Raw genomic sequence first — 25,099 nt, 5'->3', positions numbered from 1 at the left:
CCCCAAATCCTTCCCCCGCCTCCCTTACTTCCTCCAGGAAGCCTTCCCTGACCTGCACTTTCCAAAATGATACTCACATGTGGCTGATGAGCACTTGAAATGTGCCAGTGTAACTGAGAAAACAACTGTTCTCAACCTTCCCTCTAAAAGCCCTTGGGGTTTATTCCACAAAAGTGGTGCTTTTTCCTCCTGTCTTTACTAGGAGTTATAAAAATAGGAAAAAATGCAGAAGTAGAAGTGTACAGACTAAAATTAGAATGTGTCCCCAAGACTTCATTTAGGTGAACTTGAGCAAGTGGTGCTAATAGTAAAGAACCCGACGGCCAATGCAGGAGACATAAGAGATGCGGGTTCAATCCTTGGGTCGGGAAGACCCCCTGGAGGAGGGCATGGCAACAAACTCCAGTATCCTTGCCTGGAGAATCCCATGGAGAGAGGAGCCTGGTGGCTCTAGTCCATAAGGTTGCAAAGAGTCGGACACAACTGAGCGACTTTGCACTCACGCACAAAGTGCTGCCATTTCGCTATATATGTACAGTATGGTGGGCTAGGAAGCCTTTGTCACAAGCCTATAGTACCTATTTCAGCTGCCCTCAGTCCAGTGGTTAAGATTGCATGCTTCCAATGCAGAGGATGTGTGTTCTATTCCTGGTCAGGGAACTAAGATACCACAAGCCGTGTGGTGTAGCCAAAAAATTCAAAAATTGGGCTTCCCTGGTGGTTCAGATGGTGAAGAATCTGCCTGCAATGCAGGATACCCAGGTTTGATCCCTGGGTTGGGAAGATCCCCTGGAGAAGGGAATGGTTATCCACTCCAGCATTCTTACCTGGGAAATCCCATGGACAGAGGAAACTGGTGAGCTACAGTCCATGGGGTTGTCAAGAGTGGGACATGACTGAGCAACTAACATCTTAGACCTAAATTACTCCTTCCATGAATTTGGTTTCCTTGGGGGAGGTGGATGGACTTTATGGTGAATAAGAAATATTAATTTTTTAAAGCAAATTGACTTTAAAGATACAAAAAGTTAACTGCATGGAATAAAACTTGTGAATGAAAAAAACACAAGAATGTGCCCTCAAGCCCACCCATCCAAGGAAAGGACTGCTAACAAGGTTGTGTGTGTGTGTGTGTGTGTGTGTGTGTATGTGTGTGTGTTAACTCCCTTCAGTTGTGTCTGACTCTTTGCGACCCTATAGACTACAGCCTGCCAGGTTCCTCTGTCCATGGGATTCTCCAGGCATAAATACAACAGCGAGTTGCCATGCCCTCCTCCAGGGCATCTTCCTAACCCAGGGATCAAACCTGCATCTCTTACATCTACATTGGCAGGCGCATTCTTTACCACTAGCACCACCTGGGAAGCCCCATGTTAACAAGCTGGTGCTTCAGTTACTGGTGTGTCGGAAGCGTGGTCAGCACTGAGGTGCTGGGATTCAGATGAGAGAGGAAGGCTGTCACTCCTGTGACCACTCCTCCCAAAGCACCTCCGCAACCCTTTAGGCCCTGCTGAGCCAGAGCTTCTGGATGCTCACTGCTTTCTAGGGATGACCCCATCCCCTGAAGCTGCAGCCTGGACCTGACCCGCTCACTCTGGGAAAAAAGCATGCTGAGTGGTCACTGTGAACCAGGCCAAGGCCAACCTGAGACTTCCTGCCTTAGTCCTTGCCTGAGCTGCCCTTGGGCCAGCCTTGAGGGCTTGGATCCTTTTCCTCTCTCTCCTCTTGGGGGTGAGAGAGCTAGCTTCTAGCTAGGGGTGGTGGGGGTGGGGACACACAGGTGTGAGACTTGGTCCTCTCTATCAAGGGCTCAGTTGTCTCAGGAGACAGGTCCCCCCACAACCCTCCCACCCAAGGACTGCTCCACAGACACAGGTGTATGATGGAAGGATCAGAGGCCTGGGAGTCAGGAACCCTGCTGCCCTGAGTCCCACTGGCTTCAACAATGACCCTGAGCTAGTCTGGTTTCCTCCCAGGCCTCACCCTTCTTCAGGGAATGACAACAACAGAGTGCTGGCTTTGGGAAAGCAGCCAGTGGTGGGCTGAAAGGGTAGGAGGTGGTCAGCCCATGAATCTTTGCTGAACCAGTCCTGGCAGGCAGGAGCAGCCACTCAAATCCCCATAGGATCCTGAGATAACCTTTCTGGCCTCTCCCCAGCCCCTCGCCCCAGGACTCTGAGATACCCTTTCTGGCCTGTCCCCCCAGCCCATTCCCCTAGAACTCTGAGATGCACCTGCCCCCAGCCTGCCCGCCAGGCCCACCTACCCACAAACCAGCCGTCATCACACTGCTGCATAACGTCCACTCGGTCCCCCTCCCGCAGTTCCAGCTCATCCTCATTCTGGGGCCTGTACTGGTACATCGCCCGGTACCTGCAGGACACATTGCCATAGCAACCACCAGGGCCCTAGCCCCTCCCCAGACCAGGCCTGGCTAGTCCCGAACCAAGGTGGACACATTCTTGAAATTTCCCAGGTCCCTCCATGCTCCCATGAGTCCCTGGCCAAGCTCTGGGCATGGTGATTCTTTCTGGCTTCAGAGCCTCCATCCACAGGCCTGCTCCCTGCTCTCCAAGCCCTAATCACCCACACTCCACCTCCCCTGAGCTCTCAATGCCTTCAAATCTGTGCTCCACTTTGCGCACACACCCACGCTGACCTCAGCCCTGGAAACCCAATGAGAGACGGAGGGGAGGGGTGCCCAGTGTGGGAGGCTTGCTCTCAGGCCCAGAGCTGGCAGGGACAAGTCAGGAACACTGTAGACAAGTGTCCTCCCATTCCCGCACCCCCCGCCCCACACACACCCCACCAAAATCACCCATAAGCACTATAAGGACAAGCACTCCTTAGGAGAAATTTCCCAACTCCATTCTGGGTAGGGAGGAGTAAATTAGTATGTGCTCAGCACTGCCTGCGGAGTAGCCCCCCACCCCGACCAAGCGTCCCAGATGGTACTCACGGGGTCCAGTGTATCTCAGTGGTGGTGGAGGACGAGGTCCCCAGGTCCAGGGGATGGCTGGAGCCTCCAGGATGGGACAGAGCTGACCCGGGGGTGCTGAGACTCTGGGTCCATAGGAGGGCAGGCGGGCACATGCAAGCACGAGGAGGGAGGCGTGAACCGGCCTGTGCCCCTCCCCGGGAACAGTGTCCCATGCTGCCTCACCTCATCTCGGAGTCCCCACAGCACAGGGAGATCTGTCTGACTGTGTCACCTCACAGGTGCTGGGAAGTTGGGCCCAGGTAGGGGAGGTGGCTGATCTGCACGTGTGCACAGAGCTGGGAGCAGGAGGCCTCCTGTGCATGGGGTCTGTCTGCCCATAGCAGTTTGCTGAGTGAGGGATGAACATAGGAGCACATGCCCTTGTCTGTGGTCAATGTCAGCATGACGACCCATGGCCATCATTGCCCATCAGCTACTTCCTACCAACCACCCTCTGCAGTGGGACTCGCTATCCCCATTCTACAAGTGAGGAAACCCAAACCCAGAGAGGGTAAGTCATCTGCCCAAGGTTACACAGCAGGTGAATGGCAGATACTCCGACTCCCAGCACACCCTGTCCCAGATGCTGATACAGATAAATCCCAAACGTGCACTCTGGAAGGTCAGGAGGCCTGTGCTGGTTTGGGAGTCCCACCTAGAGACCCCTGCCTCCCTGGGCTACAGCTCCAGGGTCTGGGGTCCTCAAGGAATGAAACACAAGGTTCTCTTCAGTCACCCCACTATACTATCCTGAGCAGTTGGGGGAGATTCCACAACACAGAGCCTCCCAGGAATGGGTAATACAGCACGGGGAGCAGGGTTCCCTCTTGGGTCTGAGGCAGGTCGTCTTACCTGGGTCTGGGGTCTGGACTCCTGGGGAGGGAAGGAGAAGCCGGTGCGGCGGGGGGAGGTCTGGCCCCCCAAGTCAGTGGGGTCAGCTGGGCTGCGCGGCATTAAGGGAGAGCTGGGGTGACGGACCAGGCAGGCAGTGGGCAGGTGGGGAGATGCAGCGAGCTGGGGGCCGTCATCACAGAGCCGGACCCGGGGCTCCCGGGTCACCTGCACGTAGCTGGCGGGGAAGATGCCCTGGCGCCCGGTGCCCGAGATGCGGCCCTCGTACCAGTGCTCGTTCACCTTGCGGATCAGGCAGACGCGCTCCCCCTGGTCACAGAGAGGGAGGGAGGTAGTATCTGCAGGGCCCTTGGCTGCCAGGCACAGGAGGGTGCCTACGTGGGGCAGAGTCATTGTAACTTAACACTGTGCATAGAGGGATCAGGCTTGGAGGGGACCAGCTGGTTATATACAGGTCACACAGCTCCATCGCAGGTTGGTAAGGAGTACTGGGCAGGTGTTAGCACCACTGCCATGACTGGGTCCTTTCCTGCCTCCACCCTGGAGGTCATCACCGCATCAAAAAACAAACTCCCTGAGGACAGCTGGTGTTCCCCCAGCCCACATACTGACTACTGTTAGTGGGGCTGTCCTAGGAAGGATGGTCTCCAGCCCCCTCCTGCTCCCACCTCTCTCCATCCAGCTACCTCCTTTCCCCTCTCTCCCTAGGCCAGCTCTTCCAGGAAAACACTCACTAGGTGCATTCAGGGTCTCTGCCCTCAAAATAAACCAAGAGAGAGCAGTTCTCTTGCTTTCTGGGACATTACTCAATTTTCTTTTTTTTCTTTCTTTTTGAATTATTTGGCTGCACTGCATTGCACGTGGGACCTTAATTCCCTGACCAGGGATGGAACCTGCATCCCCTGCATTAGAAGTACAGAACCTTAAACATTGGACTGTCAGGGAAGTCTCAACATTTTTCAAGCTTTCTGAACCATTATCTATAGTAAAAAGAATATGTTGTAATATCAATCCAGTACACCCCCCCCACACACACACAACTAAGAGTTGGATGAAATACGCTTTCTACGTGCAAACGTATTCTAAGACTTCCATTTTATTATTTTTAAAATGCTGATGTGATCCTCACAGCCTACCAACCTGCAACTTGAGAAAAAGCACAACTACTCTAGAAGTTTTAAACATTTTAAAAATGGGCAAGGGACTTCCCCGGTGGTTCAGTGGCTAAGACTCTGCACACCCAATGCAGGGGGCCCAGGTTCGGTCCCTGGTCAGGGAACTAGATCCCACATGCCACAACTAAGACCCAGGACAACCAAATAAATTAATTAAAATAAATAAATAAAAATGGGCAGGAGACTTCCCTGATGGTCCAGTGGTTAAGAATACACCTACCAACGCAGGGGACTTGGGTTTAATCCCTGGTCAGGGAACTAAGATCGTACATACCGTGGGGCAACTAAGCCACAACTAGAGAGCCTAAGCGCCACAACTACTGAGCCCACGTGCTCTAGAACCCATGTGCTGTAACAGAAACCTGCGTGCTGCAACAAAGAGCCTATGCAGCCAAAAAAATAATAAAAGTAAATAAATAAATAAAAATAAAAATGAGCACAATTAAGGGAAATATACCCAAAGAGATTGAGAAAAAAATCTGAAACACTAGTGAAAATAGGTATATCTGATTTTTTTTTTTAAAAGAATATTTTTACTGCACACATTTACCTACGTTTTCACCTGCCCTTGCCCTGCCCCACCCCCCTTTCCCCCTGGCCAAGCATACTTTTCTGAAGGAAAGCTCCACCTCCAGGTCCCCCTTGAAGTTGTACTGGGCCACGGCTTCTCCGTACTCCAGCACCTGGTAGGTCGGAGGCTTGATGGGCTTGGGAATCTCATCTGCTGGTAGCACCTGGAGGAAGAGAAGACATGAGATTCAGCTTGGGTATTAACTGGGCACAGACCTGGGCTCCTGGGGAAGCAATATAAGCAAGGTCTGTCCCCAGACCAGAGAGGAGACAGATACCAAACACAAGCCTGGGGGCAGCCAGCAGTGAGCGCAGGGCAAGGGGGCAGTTAGCCCCAGAATGCTTCTGGAGGAAGAGTTTTCAGCAGAGGTTATGTGGAGTGGGAATTATCAGAGTGGACAATGGCAGTGCAAACAGGAGAGAGTTTAAATCGGAGCACAGAAGGACATGAGAGGTGCCAAGGAGCAGGGAACTCCTGGTAGCCTGTTCTAAAAGTGAGGATCTACCATTTCACCACTGCTTAGAACCAAGTGTCCCTCCTCCCCCTCCACTTTTACCCCACCATGTGCCCAGAGTCCTCAAGCTCTCTTTGCTTCATCCTACTCAGAAAAATCAAGATGCTAATAAACTAGTTCATAGGAAGATGTAAGAACTTCCTTGGTGGCTCAGACGATTGCCTGGTGGGGCAACAGTCCATGGGGTCGCAAAGAGTTGGACATGACTGAGTAACACTTCTGCATTTCAAGATGTAAATGACTGATGACATGCAATACTGTATATACTTGTAGAACTTCAGGATCAGGGATATCGTTTTAAGGATAGAGGAGGTCTATTGATGCCTATGAGATAAAGAGCCTGAAATAGACGACTTAATCGATGGGTCAAAGAGGAAGCCACAAAGGAAATGAGAATAGTCTGAGCTGAGTGAAAAAAAAAAAAAATTAACATCTGTGGGTTGTAGGTAAAGCTATGCTTAGAGGGAAATTTATAGCATTAAATGTTTACATTTAGGAGAAAAAGGTTTCAGATCAATAATCTGAACTACCACTCTAAAAAACTAGAAAAAGAACCTAACACAAGCTGAATGAAGGAAATAATGAAGAGGCAGAAATCAATGAAATTGAAAACAAAAGTAGAGAAAAGTCAATGAGATCGAAAGTTGGTTCTTTGAAAAGACCCATAAAATTAACCAATTTCTAGTCAGAATAAGAAAAGACAGAGATTATCAATGTCAGGAATGAAAGAAAGGACATTACTTTGGATCTTACTGACATTAAGAGGATAATAACAAACATAGGTTCAGTCTCTGGTCTGGGAAGACACCACATGCCTCGGGGCGACTAAGCCGGTGCACCTCAGCTACTGAAGCCTGAGCGCTCTAGACTCCGTGCTCTGCAACAAGAGAAGCCATCACTATCAGAAGCCCATGCACCACAACTAGAGAGTGTAGTCTTACTTGCTGCAACTAGAGAAAGCCCAGTCGCAGCAATGAAGACCCAGTGCAGTCAAAAATAAATAAATATTTAAGAGGATAATAATGAAATATTATGAACAAATTTATGCTGATAAATTAGATAATTGGAAATTCCTTAAAAGATGCAAACACTCAATAACTTGTAGCCCCATATCTATCAAACCCAGAACCTTGTCTCTGGATTCAGATTCTAGATTTTCTACTTAACAACTTGGCTCTGAACCTTAGTACATCTGTAAAATGGGGCTGATCTATCACTTTGCCAGGTTGATCGGGGGATCGAGGGAGGTGATACACAGCAAGGAGATGACAAGTATATGTGATTGGTGAACTGTCTCAGACTTCATATTCTTGTTGCAATTAGACTTCTTCCCAAAAGACAGCTGGAGATGTAGGTTCTGAGAGGTGGATTCTCAGTGGTGAAAGTGGGGGACGCTGAGAGGGCTGATGGCCTCGAGTACAGGAACTGAGTTGTTTGGTTCTTCCCTCTGGTCTGGGCTCCACCTGTAGGCCTCCCTTTACAAACATTTCCTGGAGGGCACAAATGAGGCTGAGACTTGGCCCCTACCCCAGCTCACGGTTTGTCTTAGGAAACTTGCCAGGTGTGAGGGAGCAGCCAGTTCTGGAGAGGCTCCCTGGCTGGTTAAAGGGGGTCTGCATTCTCTAAGTCTCTGCAAACCCTTCCACCCTCCTGGCAGGGCCCCTTGCTTGTCACCCCCACTCACCTCCACGTAATTAGCGGGGAAGATGCCCAGGCGGCCATGGTGCTCTCCCTCCAGCCAGTTCTTGTCCACCTCCTTGTGGATGTAGACAATGTCACCCTTCTTCAGAGTCAGCTCCCTGAAGGCCAGAGCAAGGACATCCAGCAATCTGAAGTCCTCAGGGTCCTCCAGACTCTGCCCAGCGCCCCCAGAATCCCTCCCCACCCTCTAGGGGGGCACACTGCAGTCCTGTCCTCCCAGGGACTGCCACAGGGAAGGCAAGGGGCAGAATGGTACTTACTTAGGGGACTGGGCCTGGAAGTCAAACTTGAGCCGGGCGGCCTTCCTCTGGGCAGGGGGAGAGGACAGAGCAGGTGACCTCAGTTATTCAGCCAGCAAGTAGGCAAGAGCAGTCACAGGGACCCACCCCAGGCCCTCCTTGCACCCTGACCCTGATGGTCCCACCCCACTTACCTTCTTCTCTTCCTTCCTGGCAGGGCTGCCCCCTGGATCAGAGGCACTAGGGTCTGTGGAGAAGCACTGCCTCAGCTTGGGAAGGCCATGTCTTGGGGGGCAGGGCTGGGATGGGGCTATGCTCCCCCCTCCCTGCCCAGGACAGGAACCAGTGGGAACAGGGGGGTTCTGTGACCTTACTGCCACCTCTGCAGGGGCACCACCGTATCTGGAGCAATGGTGGTGGCAGAGGGGGCCGTCTGGGTGAGAACAAGAGAAGGATCTGGTTCTCACCTCGAGTTGAGGAAGGGTAGACAAAGTCCCTCCGACCTAGGAAGGGGCTTCCTCCATCCGCCATCCTGTGGGGGCTCAGGGAGGAACCCGGGTAAAGCGCATTCGGGGAGCTGGAGCTCCAGGTGGAGGCCGGGCTGCGCGGGGACGCACAAGTGAGCCACCTGTCTGGAGTTTCACCCCCGACCCGGCTCCCCACTGCCCGCCTGAATGCCCCCCACCCCCATCACTCCCTCCCCCCATCTACCCTACCCCACCCCTCCGCCTCCAGAGGCGTCTCCCAGGTCCCGGGCCCTCAGCAGGATGTCCTACTTCCCGAGCGGTCAAGGCCGGGAAAGGGTGCGGCCCGGGGGTAGGGAAGGCGGGAGCGAGCGCGGGATCCCCTCGCCGCTGCAACCCGAGCCCCCGGGCCGGGGAACCGGCTTCCCTCGGAGGACCAGGGACGGCCCCCCACCCCAGCCGACGAGCGGCGGATCGGGTCCCCGCCGGCCCCTCTCCGCGCTCCCGCCCCTCCTCTCGCCACCCCTCCCCGCGCCACGTCTACGCCGCCACTCACCGCGCTGGGGCCCGCGGCTCCCGGGACCGTCGGGGCGCCTGAGAGCTCTGTGTGGGAGAAGGGCGCGGTCAAGGCCCGGGACGCCGCCTCCGGAAAAGTTTGCGGCCAGGAAGGGAGCGGGAGAGGAGGGGCGGGAGGGACGCGGGGCGGCGGGCCGGGAGCGGGAGGAGCGAGGAGCCGGGGGAGGGACCGCGGGTGTGGAAGGGGGAGGGAGGGCCGGGACATGGGGCCCCGGGGCTGAGGTCCCGGGGACGAGGGACCCCTCCGGCTCCGGACGGCAGGCTGACGTGGAGTCGGCCCGGGGAGGGCTCGCTAGGAACAGTGATCGCCCCGCACTTTAGGGAGGAGACTTGGATGGAGTCGCCCAAGGTCGCGAGTGCAGCTGGAGGCGATGCCTCTCGTCGGCCTGCCCCTCCCACCAAAGCCATGCCTGCGCGGCTCCGGGTTCCCGCACCCACCAGGAGGGCCCCGGGGGGCCGGTACCTTGGGGGACGGCTGCCCAGTCTCGATTGCCCGCAGGTCCTTGTCCAGCTCGGCGCTCAGCTTGGCCAGCTCTCTCTCCAGCAGGATCTGGGGGCGGGTTGTGCGGAGAGACTTGGGCCAGGGGCAAGGTGGGGGGCGGGGAGTGTACCGTGGGGTGCGCTGGGCTGGGCTTAAGTCAGATGTGAGAAGCCCAGTGGCAACACGTCAAAGCACGCGGCGCTGGGGTAAAGGGCAGACTCAGGGCGCGGGGCCAGGCCAGGCTGACTACCTCTGGGCCTGCCAGGAGGTGTGTCTTGGGGTGTCAGGAGGGCCCTCCCTGCTGACCCAGCTCACCCATCCCTTACTGCCAGGGTAACACTTTAGTATTTCCTGATGTGTTTCAGGACCATGTGCTGTCAGGTTCCTTCTCTGTTCAGGAGCCTACCAGGCTCCTTACTTCCTCTCCTGTCAAGTCTTCTATGGCCCTCCACAGCCTGGCTTCACTCTACCCAACCCGGCCCTCCCTTCCCACAGCCAGTCCAGCTGCTGAGTGTTACACACACACACACACACATACATGCGTGTGTGCGCATGCACACACACACACACACACACACACACACACACACACACACAAGCCTTTCCAGCCTCTGCCTGTGTCACCCCCATCCTGGCCACCCCGCTTCTTTGCCTGGCCTCCAAGCTCCATCTTCAAGAACACTTCCTGACAATTCCAGTCCACACTGATCAGTCTCTTCTCAGCCTGCTGTGATGAACACACACATTTTTAACACGTGTTTACTGAGCGCCTACTGTATGCCAGAGGCTTCCCTGGTGAGTCAGACAGTAAAGAATCCACCTGCACTGCAGGAGACCTGTGTTCAATCCCTAGGGTGGGAAGATTCCCTGGAGATGAGACTGGCTACCCCACTCCAGTATTCTTGCCTGGAGAATTTCATGGACGGAGGAGCCTGGTGGGCGACAGTCCATGGGGTTGCAAAGAGTCGAACATGACTGAGCAACTAACACGTTCACACACTGTATGCCAGGCACTGTCCTGGGTGCTGGGGATACAGAGCTAAACAGTATGGGACTGGAGAGAGTCAGAGTTTTGAGTCTGTGGCCTTGGCCCATGGTCATGGGGACCTCAACCACCCAGAAATTTCCTCATTGGTCCCCCAACATATTGTGTCCACTCCCGCCCACCTGCCCACAGCACGCACCTCAATGGGCTGGGAGGGCTTCTCAACAGGGTCGTCTACCAGTGGTTTCTTGGGCTAAGAGTAGGAAGAATGAGTCAGAGGAGGTGAAATCGCTCCCCCAATGCATGAGTCAAGGATGAATCCTTTTCTAGAGAACTAGGCCCACATACCTTCTGCCCAGTCTCTAGTTCTTGCAGAAACTGGTTCCAGGATTCTTCCGTCCAGACATTGTCCGCTTTCTCTTGGCGTCTAAGCACCTGCATAGCAGGGAGTAGGCATCAGCTTGAAGAGAGGGGTACCAGGACACTGGCCAGGCTCGAAAAGCAGGCTTTCAGCCACTGTCCACTTCCATGCCCATCAGCACCCTCCCAAGAATTCCAGGGTCTTCTGGCTGCACAGGCTCCAAGATGAAGAACAGCTTTACCTATGCTATTGCAGCAGAAAGTGAAAGTCGCTCAGTCGTGTCTGACTCTGCGACCCCGTGGACTATACAGACTATACTGACTACTGCAGCATAGGGCCTGACCAAAGAGCATGGTGATGGGGGAAGTGCTGGGCAGGGAGATGGGATGCTGGGCAAGCTACCTGCTTTGAGGTCTGGTGCAGGGAGGAGGGTGTTCCAGGATTGCAACTGAAGGTGCTTCTACGAGACTCTTCAAAGACGTTCCTGCTTCTTCTAAAGAAAGGGAAGGACATCTTTCAGTTTCCTTTTAAGGAAACAGAGGCAGGCGTGAGCACACAGTCCTGGGGAGGGAGCTGTACCCCCTCCCCACCTGCTTTGGGCTATGCAAGCAATGTTAAATAGTAAAATGTTACAAGCTCTGAATTCAAATTCCAGTCCCACCACTTAGCTGTGTCTCCTTTGGTCTCAAAGCCTCTGATTCAATACCTATAATATGAGAATGACTCCCACCTTTATAAGGGTGTGGGGAATCTTAGGTGAGGGAACATACCTGAGACACCCAAGACAGGGGCTAATACATACACATCTGCTCCAGAAGTGGCCAGTCCCTTTCCTGCTGGCCTTGGAGAAATATCCTGCATTTGGGTTCTGTCTGGTCCCATGACTGTGGGTATGTATGTCTGTACAGCTTTGATGAAGTTGGTCACCATGACCAAGTGGTCTTGCACCCATACCCAAGGGTGTGAGACTACATCTTAGTTCCCAGAAAACCCAGGTCAGGGGAAAGAGCCTGCAGGCCTGACCCAGGAGCTCTGAACAAGTTACTTCTGCTCCACAGGTCTCAGTTCCCTGAGGTGCTAGATCATTGATGTCATCTGTCACAGTTACCTTAGTGTCCTTCCAGGACTCCCTTCTTGGCTGGCTGAAATCTTCCAGTTTCTGCTGAGTTTGAATGTTTCCACCAAGTGGAACCACTGTACCAAGCTTATCAAGTGATAGAATTGTCTGAGGGGAGGGTCAGGATTTGTCGGCTGTTACTATGACTCTACTCTAGGAAGAACATCACTAACAACAGTGATATGAGAATGGAATACATTGTTCCTAATTTAAGGAAGCTCTAGTCATAATTGGAAGGACTGATGCTGAAGCTGCAGCTCCAATACTTTGGCCACCTGATGCGAAGAGCCAACTCATTGGAAAAGACCCTGATGTTAGGAAAGATTGAAGGCAGGAGAAGGGGACAACAGAGGATGAGATGGTTAGATAGCATCACTGACTCAATGGACATGAATTTGACCAAACTCCAGGAGATGGTGGAGGACAGAGGAGCCTGGCATGCTGCAGTCCATGGGATCACAAAGAGTCGGACATGACTGAACAACAACAACAACTACTCATAATCAAGCTTGTATGATAATCATGTTTGTGGAGACTTGCAGTGTACTTTGATCTTCATGCCACCCTCTGATTCCCATTTAACAGATGAAGCTAGAGAAGCCTAGACTGGTTACCTCGGTCAAGGTGATGTGGCTGGTGCAGCACACTGGTTTGAATCCAGAGGTGCATGTGCGTGCTCAGTTGTGTCCAACTTTTTGTGACCTCATGGACTGCAGCCCGCCAGGCTCCTCTGTCCATGGAATTTTCCAGGCAACAATCCAGAACTCTGGGTCCAAATCTTGACCAAATCTTAGTCTCTACCTTATTGATGATGCCAAGAGCCACAGCCCAGTTAAGGCCAGGCTAATGAGGTCACTCTGTTCCCAGAAAGGAATCAGAAACTCATTAGTGACACTGTGACAGAGAGCCTCCTGATTCCTGAGGTTGGGCTGAGCCCCTGCAGCTTGGGCTGAGCTTGTGTGGTTTGCTCAGAAAAGATGCACTGCATCCTTGACCCGTCTGGAGGGTTCCTCTCTCAGTGGCATCTGAGACAAAGCCTGCGAGCCTCTATGCCCCTTGTTTTCTCCCAGGCTTCAGAGTGGATGACTGTAGGTCCACGCCTAGCCATGGGCTACCCCGCTCTCCACCCCAAATTAAGCATGGACCTTGGGGGTGATGAATTCCTGCCGCCAAATACAGAGGCATCCCAGGCAGTCCTGACCACAAATAGCAGTCAGGTCATTCCCCTTTGGCTCTGGTGGCGTGGAGAAGATCTCAACCAGTGGGAACCCTGAGAAGGGGCAGAGCCATGGGCGGGAGCCTGCCGGCCTGGTGCAAGACTGTGCCAGCTGTGGCCACCAGGGGGTGCCAGTCCCCTCAAGGAAGCCAGCACCCCTCTGCAGCTCTGGGGCCCTCTCCTTGATGGCTCACCCTCTCAGAGGTGATGTCTGGTTTGGCCTGGCAGGTGGTCTTTGCTGGGGCCCTGGATGCCTTGAGTCTGCAGAGGTGGCACAGGAAGAATCCACTGAAAGTGAAAGAAAATAAACAGGGGTGGTGGGAGGTAAAAGCTGGGGTTGAGGGCACCTGGGTGACCATGGAAGGTTCTGGCCCACCCTCATCCACGCTCCTAGGTGGCTGGTGGGAACAAGGGTGATGCTCTGGACCAGTGACTATGGGCTGGGTGCCAAGAGCTTTACATTCTTTACCAAACCTTCGAAACATCTCTGGGGTGTTCCCATTTTACACATGAGAAAAGAGAGGCCCACAGAAAGCAGAGCCAGGGCTAGGCATTTGCTGGACAGTGACTCAGAGGCTCTGAATTATTAATACCACGGATTATGGAAGTGGGCTGTACAGACTTCACAAGTTGGGCTGAGCCAACTGGGGAGCCCCAAAGCCAGGCGTGGCTGCAGGGAGGGGTAAATGCAGGTGCTGGGTTGAGGCATGCCACCCCCCTACCCCTGCTTTCACCTTTGGGTGCCTCCTCGAAGGTCCAGTCCAGCTGTAGGTCTAGGGTAGCAGAAAGGACCGGGTTAGGATGGGGGCAGCAATCGAGGACAGGGATGGGGAGCCCTGGGAGGCAGCCCCAGAGGCTCCCAGTCCCTCCTGCCTAGAGCAGGGGCCCAGGGGCTGAGTCAGAGCCTAAAGAATGTCTTGAGGGAGGGAAGGAATTAGGAGGGCAGTTCTTAGGAGGGCAGTTCTCAGGAGGGCTTGAAATGCCTCTGGCTGCCTTAGGGCCTGAGTGAGCCAAGAGGGCAGTGGCCTTGCCCAAACCCTCCTGCCCCTCCCTCCCTGTGTTCCCACACACACCCTCTCCCTGACTTTTAGAGACCTGCCCTCCCCAGGTCAGTTTGGAGAATTCCACTTCCCCTTCACCCTCTTGCCCTTTCTGCACCCTCTTCTAAATCTTCCCCCTTTGCCCAGACCCACTCTTCAAGGTGCTCAGGACTTTCTGGGACCTCCAAGGAAGAGCTACTGACCAGCCAACCCTCTTGATTTCCTTGGCACACAGACACGCAACCACAGCTCTGACCTTAAACGCAAACCACAACCCCCCTCTCCGGATCCCACACCTTCCTCCAGTTCTTGGAGTTTTCTGCTTTCCTTTGCAGCCAACTACTGGCCATAAGGGGCTTCCCAGGTGGTGCTAGTGGTAAAGAACCTGCCTGCCAATGCAGGAGACATAAAGAGACACAGGTTCAATCCCCGGGTTGGGAAGATCCTGTGGAGGAGGGCAGGGAAACCCAATCCAGTATTCTTGCCTGGAGAATCCCATGAACAGAGGAGCCTGGCAGGCTACAGTCCATAGTTGCATGCATGCTGGCCACAAGAAACTCAGTGTCTTCAATTCCACTTCCTGATAAGCAGACTTTCAGCCTGAGCCGCCCTTATCAAGGACTCCAGTGACCTCCATGTTACCAGATCAAATGGTCAGTCCCACTTGACCATCAGCAGCATCAGTCACTGGTTCACTTCAGAGCATCAGAGGTTCACTTCCTCCTTTAGAAATTCCTTGTCATGTGGCTTCAGGGAGACTACTCTGGTTTTCCTCCTGCCTCCCAAGCTGCCCCTTCCCAGGCAGCCTAGTTGATTCCTGCCCATCTCTCCAACCAAGTGCTTCAGGGCTCAGTCCCTGGGCCTCTGTCTGTCCATCTCCCTGGGTGATCTGGTCCAGTCTTCTACCTTAAAAAATACTGTCTATTCCAGGGACTCCTAACCTTAGCTGTACATTGGAGCTACTTGGGGGACCTTTACACCAAAAATCTCTTTGAGTGGGTCCTTGGTATTTCCATCTGCAGCTTAAGCCTCACCCTAGGAACTACAGACCTGTTTATCAACTGCCCAGTGGCTCAGTGGTAAAGAATCTACTTTCAATGCCAGAGATGCAGGTTTGATCACTGGGTGGGGAAGAGCCCCTGGAGAAGGAAATGGCAACCCACTCCAGCATTCTTGCCTGGGAAAATCTCATGGACAGACGAGCCTGGCGGGCTACAGTCCATGGGATCGCTAAAGAGTCAGATGTGACTTAGCGACTGAAAAACAACATCAACTGCCACCTGTGTGAACTGTATCTAAAACTGAACGCCCCTTAGACTTGCGCGCACACACACCCTCCCCGCCTTTCCTGTGTGTATATGCATTTATAAAGGGCAACTTCATGGACTCACTCAGGTTTAAAGTCATCCCTGACTGGTCTCTTTCATGCCACATCCAATCCATCATCAAATTATCATGATTCTGTCTCCAGAATTCCACCAGTAGCAGCGGGCTGCTACTGCCCTGATCTGAGACACTGTCGTCTTTAGCCTGGATTCTGGCCAGACCTCCTGACTGGTCCGTTGCCTCCACCCAGCCCCATCTCTTCCCCACCTGACAGGCAGAGGGATTCACTTCAGCCACCACCTGTCAGAGCCTGTCACTCACTCTTCAGCTCGGAGCCTCCAGGGGGCTCCTCAGTTCTTATAGAGTAAAAGCCCAAGGCCCTGGGTGACCTGACCCTAGCATCTTTGTGTTCCATCTCCACCACCTGCCCCTCTCACTGCGGTCCAGCCCCTCTCTGTGGCCCCAGAACAAATCTGGCCTGCTCTGCCTCTGGGTTCCCCATGCTCCCCATGCAGCAACGCTCCTCCCCCAGCCCTGCAGGGCCAACTCCTTCACAACCTTAGCTCTCGGCTCAGAAGCCACTTCTCAGGGGCCTTTCCTGGCCAGCCCACATGAAGTGGCAGCCTTCCTGCCCTGGGCACTCTCCTGACCTTTTCTCCCTAGCTCTTACCACCGTCTGCCATATTAAATGTCTATGTATTTATTCTGTGACCCCCTCTGTCTCAAGCTTTGCTAAGGCAGGAACAATCTTCTTTTGTTTCCTGTTTTGTCTTTAGCACCTAGAATAGTACTCAGCAAATAGCAAGTGCTGAACACATGGTTAAGGGGCTGACTGAACGAATGTGTGACCGCACGGCTTCCCAGGCCCTCAATGGGGAGAGTGTCTGGTCATTGTTCCCCATACAGGGAGGAGATTGGCAGTTCCCTCCTTTGGCCTGTTTTAGCGACTACTCACTACAGAGCCTGGGGTGAGTGGAGACACTTCCCAGGGCAGGTAAGTCCCCTTGTCTGCCTCTCGCTCCCCATGCCCCAGGGGCCCAAGCCCACTCAGGCAGAGAGAGGGCCCAGAAGGGGGTCTCACCCGGCATTTTCTGGTGGATCTGCTTGAACATTCTTCGGTACCAGTCCCTGGGGCTGTCAACACTCTGGGATCAAAGAAGACAAAGTCAGGCCACCCTTCCAATATCAAGCCACAGACATTTTTCCTCGCTGAGTCTTTTCTCTGGCCACCCTTGAAGCCCCCTGGGTGGGCTGTTGTGACATCTTTAGTAACAATAACTCCGTGTAGTCTGTTATGTTTGGGTGAGATATACAGAAGGGGGACTTCCCTGGTGGTCCAGTGGTTAAGACTCAGTGCTCCCAATGCAGGGAGCGTGGGTTCAATCCCTGGTCGGGGAACTAAGATCCCACATGCTGTGTGGCATGGCCAAAAAAATTTTTTTCAATTATAAAAAAAAAAATACGCATGTATATTGGAAGAATCTCCACGAGTGATGAGCCCTAAACTGTGAGGTCTGGGGTGGCTTATATATTTTTTTTCTTTTTATGTATTTCTGATGATTCTACAAAGAACATGTGTTTCTATGTAATGAAAAATAAACAGTATCGGTGGGGGGTAGGGTAGGAAGGTATTTCACATCCTCTACCTCTACACCAAAAGAACCTTGGGAAGCAGAAGGTTATGTTACCAATCTGAGTTTCCGATAAGGAACCAGAGGCAGACAGCTGGCTCAGGATAGGCCTGGGAGTAGTGAAGGGCAGGTCCTCCCAGCATGAATCCTTCAGATCCTCCAAGCTTGCTGCTCCATCAGGTCTCACTCAGGATTCTCTCATTCACCCATTCAGTCACTTACTCAGCAACCATTTCACCAGTGCCGTGCCAGGCCCAGGGCCATGAAAGGGGGAGCAGGGCAGTCCCTGCCAGGGTCAGCCCTTATAGTAGTGGCTCTCTACCATTGAGAACCTAGGGGGTAGTCTAGAGCTGCTCCCCCCCAAAAAAACCCACTTTCACAACTCAGACATGCCAGAGTGCTCATTATCTGGGGCTCATGATCCCCCAGACCCATCATGGTTGAACCCTTGCTTTAGTCTGGTATGGTTTGGGAACAGTCTTTGTGTCAGAGGCGGAGCTCAGGGTGGACCCCTGGGCCCCACCTATCAGCAGCCTCAGCCCTGGACTCACAGATCGGGGCGCAATTGGCATGCCGCTCTCATCCACGGGCCCGATGCCTTTATACTTGACCCAGCGCTTGTCCCGCCGTTTGCTGTCCTTGGTCCACGTGGCTGACCAATTCTGGGAATGCTGGGAGGCAGGAGTCTTCTGGTTCCCAGGGGGCCGGCTCCCAGGGCCCGGCCAGGTCTGATACCAAGCAGGGTCTGTGGGGTACATGGAGAGTAGCTTCAGCAAAGGGGCCCCAGACCACTGAGCCCTGTGGGTTCAAAAGTTTCAACATCCCCTTGTTTGTCTAAGTTGATGACGCAGATTCTACAAATGTCCCCATCCTTGGCAGGATCACAGGGCTCTGTTTGTTTACTTTTTAGTTAAAGTGAATGAAAATGGATTTTATCTTGAGGAATCTATGCCCATCCCCACCCCACCCTGCTTTATTGGGGATGTCCTCAGAGTTTTTAGAATGAGAGCTGGAATTGTCACATGCAGAGAATGCTGGAGGCACACATTCCAGCTGGAGAAGACAGTGGGGTGTGGCAGAAATGGGCCCAGGGCTGGGGGTGAAGACCTGAATGCAGACCTACTGGCTATGTGTCTTAGGCACAGCAATCAACTCACCGTGCCTCCGTTTCCAACTTCTGTAAAATGTGGGTAGTCAGAGCAGAGCTTCAGCGAGATCTAATGTGTGTGACAGTGTTCAGGACAGTGCCTGAACACAATCGACACACAAGGGGCAGAAACTCATTCACCAGCACCTTCAGCCTCCAGGTGTTAACAACAAAAGGGCTTCGGGGCAGGATGGACCAGTGTGTGAACCTCAGCTCAGCCTCTGTGACTGAACATCCCTGAGATACGGGTCCTTCACTGAGAAGATGCTGATAATGACACCTTACCTTGCCAGGCTATAGAGGGATGAAGTGAGATAACACCTGGAAAGTGTCTTTACAGTGTCCAGGATTTTCTACATGCTTACCGACTATTTGTTAAATGTGTAAACTACTCAACACACTGGCTGCCTCAAAGGAATGCTCTATAAATGTTGCCATCCTCCTAAAGAGAGGGGCCCCGGGGGTGGACATGCACCCAGGAGGTCCCAGGAATCTCCCAGACCCCGTGGGCTGGGCTGGGCTGGGCTGAGCTGACTCATAGGAGCCCAGGAGCTGGCAGACTCCCAGAGCTGTCTCGGCAACCTTCTGCTGAGCTGCTGCATACAGATGGGGGGCAAGGGCAGCCCTTAGCGGGTGTATCTTGAGTTCAGTGCCCATCCCTTCTTCAGCCCACCTATGCTCACATTCCTTCAGCCTCTATTCCCAATCCAAGCCATCCCCTGGCCTGCTGGAGGTCCCCCTGGCCTAAGGCTATGTTCCCTTCACATTTCCTTCCCCCTGGCACTGGGTGGGGGAGGCAGGGGAAGGGATGTGTCAGCCTGGTCTCTACCACAGCAGTTTCACTCTCACAGGCCAGCACGTGCCTACAGGGAGAGGCCGTGAGCTGAGCTCACTGGCCCCGGGGGCCTTGAGAGACTTTCACCCACCTCCTGTCCCTCCACCTGACCCAGGGTGGGTGCCAGAAGGCTGAGACCAAAAACCTCTGACTGAGCCCCTCCCTAACCCAGGAGCTGGTTTTCCCAAGCAGACCCACCTGGGTGTCTGGAAGCATCTCTCCTCAGTGGCAAGTACCCATTGCACACAGTCCTGGGCGAAGGGTCATGGAACTGGAAATTAAGGGTGTTGGAGCCACCATTCCGGATCACGGGCACCTGTGGGGAGGGGCCAGGAGCAGCAGCTCAGGCCCAGAGGGTTCTGCAGGCAGGCAGGAGGGATGGCTAAAAGGTGAGGGCTGAACCCTGTCTGGTGAACCAGCGAGGCTCTCTAGAGCTGTCATCCACCCCACTCCTCCCCCATCCTCCTGTTGCCCCCCTACCTGTCCTGAGCCCCCCTCCCCAACTAGGGGCCCACAGAACCCACTCCCTCGCTGTCTCACTCACCCGTGTCCCCCGGGCGGATGACCCTGCGTGGGCCAGGAGGTGGCCCGGGATGAAGTCATCCAGGCTGAGTCCAGCTGGGAGGCTGTGGGGTGGGGCCTGCATGCTCTGGTCAAGGCTATAGGGCTGCTCCTCAGCGTGTCCTCTGTGGGGAAGGAAGGGGGAGCCCTGCTAGGTCCAGGCTGCCCCTGTCCTCTGGGTTCAACCTTGGGGCTGTGGGAGGGAGAGGGTCGGGCCAGCTGGGTGGGAGCTCAGAGACCCAGGAAACAGGCCGCTGTGGGCACCCGCCTTCAGGCTGCCCGTGCAGGCTCCTAGAGGCACAATGGGCTGCTTGTTAGGCCTCGGGCAGGAGCTCTGGGTGGGAGTGGGGGAGGGGGAGGCCAGGCAAGGAGGAGGAGGAGGAGGGAGGCTGGCTGGGAGCACACCTCCAGCGGCCAGCCCCTTTGGGGCTCTCACCGCACAGTGCGGCCCTCTCCCCCGGAGGGAAGACAGAGGGAACTGGGGCAGCTGGCAGAGGAGGCCCCGGGTGCCAGGACTTTGTTTCAGTTCCCTCTGCCACCCCCAGGCTCCGTGAGCATCTGCTTGCCAGCGGGCACAAGGGGTTAGTCAGGCAGCGGGGTGGGGAGCGGCTACCCGCCCACTGCCCAGCGGGGCCAAGATTCTAGGGAGGCTGGGCATGTCCAGTCCGCAGGAACCATTCGTTCTGAGCTCAAAGTAGTATCAGCTCCCTTCTTTGGACTCTTGGCTCAAACTGAAGCCTCAGAGGACTGAGGATGCCAGCGAGGGGTCAGGTGGCTTGGGCCAGGGCTTAGGCTGGACAGCAAGTTAGTGGGTGAGCACGGAGTTGGCCAGCTCACAGGGAGGTGGTGCTGAGTGTCACACACACGCACATACACAGAGGTGTGCACACACTTCACTTTCTCCTACACTTCTAGGCTGTCTTTTGGACAGAGGGTCTTCCTAGGAGCATCATGCCAGACTGGCCAGCTGGGTCTTTCCGCCCTAGGCAAAGGTGAGGTCAGGAGACAGGCCTCCCGCATCCAGGAGAGCAGGCAACAGGGCTTTTCCACCAGAGAGCCGTGCTGCTCAGGCCATCCTGTCCCACCTCACCTGTCCTGTTGAACGTGGCCAGGGGCTGAGCCAACCTTGGCCACCTTCTGGCACTGGACCGGTTCTGGCACTTTCGTTTAGAGTTAAGGCTTGCATGTGCCTGTGGGGTCCAGGGGTTCACAGGAGGGTGGCAAGGGGCTTGTGAGGTGATGTTTATGTAGCATGGAGTGTTAGCACGGTGGATGCTTAATATGGTGGATGGAGTGTAAGAACGTGGCTTGTGCAGGGTGATGGGGTGGGGGGTCATGTGAGCAGTATGGGAATTGTAGGTACAGAGGAGGTTCAGCTGAATAGAAGGTGGGAGGTATGCAGTGGGGGGTGGTGTGCAGCTGGAGTCATATGAGCAGTACAAGTGTTGTGGAGACCGGAGGGGATGAAGGTGCCACAGGGGCTGTGACTACTGCTGTACCCAGTTTCTGCTCAGTCATGGTGGGGCTGTAGGGTACAGACAAAGCTGGGGGCAGCTCTCTGACTTTAGTCAGGGAGTGGTAATTCCTTCTGACATCTGAGAAGACCTACCAGGGACACAGCTTTTCCGGTCCCATCCCTAGCTGGGGTGGCGGGGGAGAGTGAATAGCTGAGGCTGGAGGAGTGGCAGGCAGCTCAGCAGCTGGATCCAATTAGGACTCCCACCAAGAGCAAAACAGGCAGACATACCCCGGTTCCCGCCTACTCTCCCCCACTCTGCAGGGGAAACTGAGGCAGGGGAGAGTAGGAGATCCGGAGCCCTGAGGCATGCTGCTTCCTAGCCGCAACCCCACCCTGGACAGCTGACTATGGAGGCCAAGATGCGAGGTCAGCACAGGCAGCCCTGATCATCAGCTGACCCAGCCTCCTTCCCTCTCTCTGCCACCCACTCTGTTGCATTCTCTGAGAACTGCCCTGTAGGAGGAAGGGGCCGGTAGGAGGTCTGCCTGTGCCACCTGATTCTTCAGGTGCTGCTCATCCTTGGTGGCCCAGCTGTCTGACCCTCCCCAACATGGCACCCTGTGACGCACCTCTCAGGATACGCAGGAATGGGTGGGGAAGGGTGGGGTGAGTGTTCCTCCCTACCAGGAGGTGATAAGGAGGACTTCTCATAGGGAGGATGGAGGCACCAGGCAATGGTTGCCACACTGGGGCAGTGGGTCCCGCATCTGGCAGAGGACAGAGGGGTACAGGAAATCCCTGGGTCCTCCCTGAAATCGGGCAGCCCTTCACCCCTACGGCGGAAAAACGTGAAATAGCCAACTGTAGTTGCCAGACCCCTTCTTCCCTCCAAGAACTGCCTTGACTTTGGGGGCTTGGGTCTTAGTCGCATCCCAGGGGTATTTTCCAGCTACAAGTCCACGTGGACAAGTTCAGGTTTTCTCGACTTTCGCCTCATCTGGATTGAGGGGGAACTTCTCACCTCTTTCCCTCCCCCAGAGTTTGGGACCAGGAACCCCGAGGGAGGGGCTTCCCGCGTTCCCCCGGCTTGGAGTGCGGGTTGCTCCCCGACTGCAGCCCCCGCCTCCTCTCCTCCGGGGCACCTACCTTCCCAGGAGAGCAGGTGGTGGGGACTGCGGACGCCCGAGAGGACACAGGAGCATCTCTGCGCGGCTCCTGCCTGGCGCGGCAGCGGCGGGCCCTCGGGGAGGGAGGGCAGGGAGAAGTCCGGGCTGTGCCGTCCGCCCTCGTGACCCGGTCAGGACGGGCTCCGCGAGGTCGGGCGCCCGAGGAGAAAGAGGGGGATCGGCGGGGCCGGAGAAATGGGGACGAGGGCGCGCGCCGGGAGGAAGGACCGTGAGAGGCGCGCGGGCCGGCAGGCGCGCGGGCGGAGTGTGTCTCCTCCCTGTGATCTGGCCCCTGGGCCGGACTGGGGTGGAGGGCGGGGGCTCCGGCCGGCCCGGGCGCGAGAGAGCTCCCCGTCGGGGTGCGAGGGGGCGGGCCGCGGGGACGCCGTGGGCCTTGCCGGGGGCCGGGTCGGCCGCGAGGCGGCGCCGGGAGAGGCGGTCCAGGGTCCCCGGGGAGACCGCTCCGGTTTCCCAGCTGCTTCCCCCGCCCCCACCGCAGGGCTGGCGTCGGGCGGGGGCGGGGGCCGGCGAGCGCCACTCAGAGTTTCCAGCGACATTTCCAGCGGGTGGGAAGGGAGCCGCTGCTTGGCGGAGCCAGGACAGAGGGCAGGAGTGATTAAAGAACCCGGGTCGAGCCAGCCACTGATATGGGACCCGGATGCAGACAGGCTGGGGCCTGGATAAGGTCGCCGCATGGACAGAGTGGCCTAGTGGGTCGAGTTAAGGCCCGGCCGCCTCCCTCCTCTCTTGGAGAGAGAGAGTTTGATTGCGCGAGTGCGCGTCCCGGGCGTGTGCACACACAAACACACACACACATACACACACAAGCGTGCACTGGCCAATGGGCGGATGCTCACACACGTGCAGGCCCCGCGGAGGACAGCCGCGGGAGGAAATTGGACCGAGGCAGCGGCCCCCTGGGCGTGCCGCGCCCCTGAAGAGGATGAGGGCGAGGTCCCTTTGGCAGGGATGGGGTTACCGGGGTCTTGGTGTTCCCATACACCGTATTTGTTTTGATCTTGCTGCTTTTCCGCTGTTCCCACTGCTTTGACACCAGTCCCAAGAGCCCGCGCCCATTGGCTCCCATCCCCTCTGGCCATCCCCACTACCCCTTCTCCCCTGTGTGAGAGAGCCTCTGTGCCGGCACAGAGCCTGTTATAGTGAAGGTTTGATGAATGCTTTACTATTAATCAATACCTACAGCTAGTGGACAGACTCTGGGATACTACTTCTTAGTCCTTGGCTTGGATCTGAGACCCCATGCCCCAAATCAACTAAATTGTAAATACCTGCTGGGCAATCTCAGATCTATTTTGGAAGCGATCAATTATAGATTATGAAAACATGGAACCATTTGTTAGGACCTACTGGGAGTTACGCGGCTCAATGGTAAAGAGCCTGCCTGCCAGTACAGATCCCTGAATGGGGAAGATCCCCCTAGAGATCCAGGGGGATCCACTCCAGTATTCTTGCCTGGAAAATCCCATGAACAGAGCAACCTGGCAGGCTACAATCCAAAGAGTCACAAAGTGTCAGACACAACTTAGCAAATAAACAACAATAACTGGGAGTTAGACTGGCCCTGAGGCCACCATGCACTTCAGAGTGTTTTCCATTCAGCACAAAAGTTGAGAAGGAAGGGAATGGAGAAAGATGAAACCTTATTTTTAAATCCCTACCATCACAGATACTATTAGCTATATCATTCCCTGATTCAGGTTAAAAGAGCTGTGTGCTTTGCGGTGAACCAGCTTGGAACAATCTCACGTGTGAAGAGCAGAAGGAGGGGAGGCTTAGGTTGACAAGCTTGAGAAAGAGAGAGGCGTGCCACCTAGCTTCCAGTGTCTGCAGGACTGCCGCATGGAAACTGCCTGGCTGCACTGGCAGACCTGGCACCATTGGGTACATACTCCAAAGCAGATCCAAGGTCTCCAAGAAAGAGCTTTTAAATGATTTCAGGAGTTCCAAGTCTGCCAACTGTGGGGCATCTTCATAAAGGTAATTATTGCACTGAGTACCCGCTCCAGTATTCTTGCCTAGGAAATCCTATGGACAGAGGAACCTGGCAAGCTACAGTCCACGGGATCACAAAAGAGTCGGACAGGACTTAGCAACTAAACAACAGCAGGGAGCTGAACCAGATCACTTTGAAGGCCCCTTCCAAGAATCTCTGATTCTCCAGGAAAGCTGGAGGGACAGGCATGGGCCGGGTAACCTCTGCCCACCGAAGTCAGTGTCGGAGAGGAGGGAGGAGCTTTGGGAGTACCTGAGTGCAGGCGGCAGTACATCGCCCTTCCCCTAATGCTTGGATACCTACTCACCCCCAGGCACCACCCTCTTCCCTCCCTGAGGGACAAAGCTTGTGCCCATCTCCCTTGTCACCAGTTTTTTTCCCACCTGTCAGGATCCTGGCGATTAAGGGCCACATCTCTTTCGTGTTCTTCCTTGTTCTCCAAAGATGGTGAAGCTGACGATCTTCCGACTCCAGGAATCCTGGCCATACCCACTTCTCACCAGCAGCAAGCTTCTCTTATTCTCTAGGGCTCTGACCTGGACTCCAAGATAAATATTTAATGTAGAGGGTGCAGCTGAGCCGACAAAGGTCCCCAGCTTCCTGTTTCTCACAAGGGGGAGGTGGCAGCCATGGGTGAGGAGCGGGGGACTGGCTACTAGCCTCGTCTATAGGAATGGGGAATCCAGTA

The 25,099-nt window shown here is 54.9% G+C and overlaps 1 protein-coding gene across 27 annotated transcripts in view; it reads right to left on the bottom strand.

Moving 5' to 3' along the window:
- The window catches only part of SORBS3 (sorbin and SH3 domain containing 3), a 34,748-nt gene that overhangs the window by 1,513 nt on the left and 8,136 nt on the right, over nt 1-25,099 (bottom strand). For 5 of the 27 annotated variants that reach the window (XM_081514136.1, XM_081514144.1, XM_081514092.1 and 2 more), the window contains 20 exons: nt 24,795-24,947; nt 19,756-19,897; nt 19,410-19,527; nt 17,781-17,974; nt 16,680-16,743; nt 13,967-14,005; nt 13,427-13,520; nt 11,302-11,392; nt 10,887-10,973; nt 10,738-10,791; nt 9,536-9,622; nt 9,053-9,099; nt 8,500-8,633; nt 8,227-8,279; nt 8,054-8,100; nt 7,777-7,891; nt 5,616-5,741; nt 3,833-4,141; nt 2,960-3,063; nt 2,267-2,373 (listed from right to left, as the gene is read on the bottom strand). In XM_081514136.1, coding sequence (XP_081370262.1) covers nt 2,267-2,373; nt 2,960-3,063; nt 3,833-4,141; nt 5,616-5,741; nt 7,777-7,891; nt 8,054-8,100; nt 8,227-8,279; nt 8,500-8,633; nt 9,053-9,099; nt 9,536-9,622; nt 10,738-10,791; nt 10,887-10,973; nt 11,302-11,392; nt 13,427-13,520; nt 13,967-14,005; nt 16,680-16,743; nt 17,781-17,974; nt 19,410-19,527; nt 19,756-19,897; nt 24,795-24,898 — 2,116 coding nt within the window. In that variant the 5' untranslated portion in view covers nt 24,899-24,947. Of the gene's footprint in view, nt 1-2,266; nt 2,374-2,959; nt 3,064-3,832; nt 4,142-5,615; nt 5,742-7,776; nt 7,892-8,053; nt 8,101-8,226; nt 8,280-8,499; nt 8,703-9,052; nt 9,100-9,506; nt 9,623-10,737; nt 10,792-10,886; nt 10,974-11,301; nt 11,393-13,426; nt 13,521-13,966; nt 14,006-16,679; nt 16,744-17,780; nt 17,975-19,409; nt 19,528-19,755; nt 19,898-22,377; nt 22,759-24,794; nt 25,012-25,099 lie in introns of those variants that run through there. The other 22 variants (XM_081514251.1, XM_081514262.1, XM_081514241.1 and 19 more) reach the window with 16 other exon arrangements.

Source organism: Giraffa tippelskirchi, chromosome 1 (assembly GCF_054371585.1).
Source record: "Giraffa tippelskirchi isolate mGirTip1 chromosome 1, T2T-mGirTip1v1.2.pri, whole genome shotgun sequence".
NCBI classification, from domain to species: Eukaryota; Metazoa; Chordata; class Mammalia; order Artiodactyla; family Giraffidae; genus Giraffa; species Giraffa tippelskirchi.
This window is presented reverse-complemented; position numbering and strand designations above follow the sequence as displayed.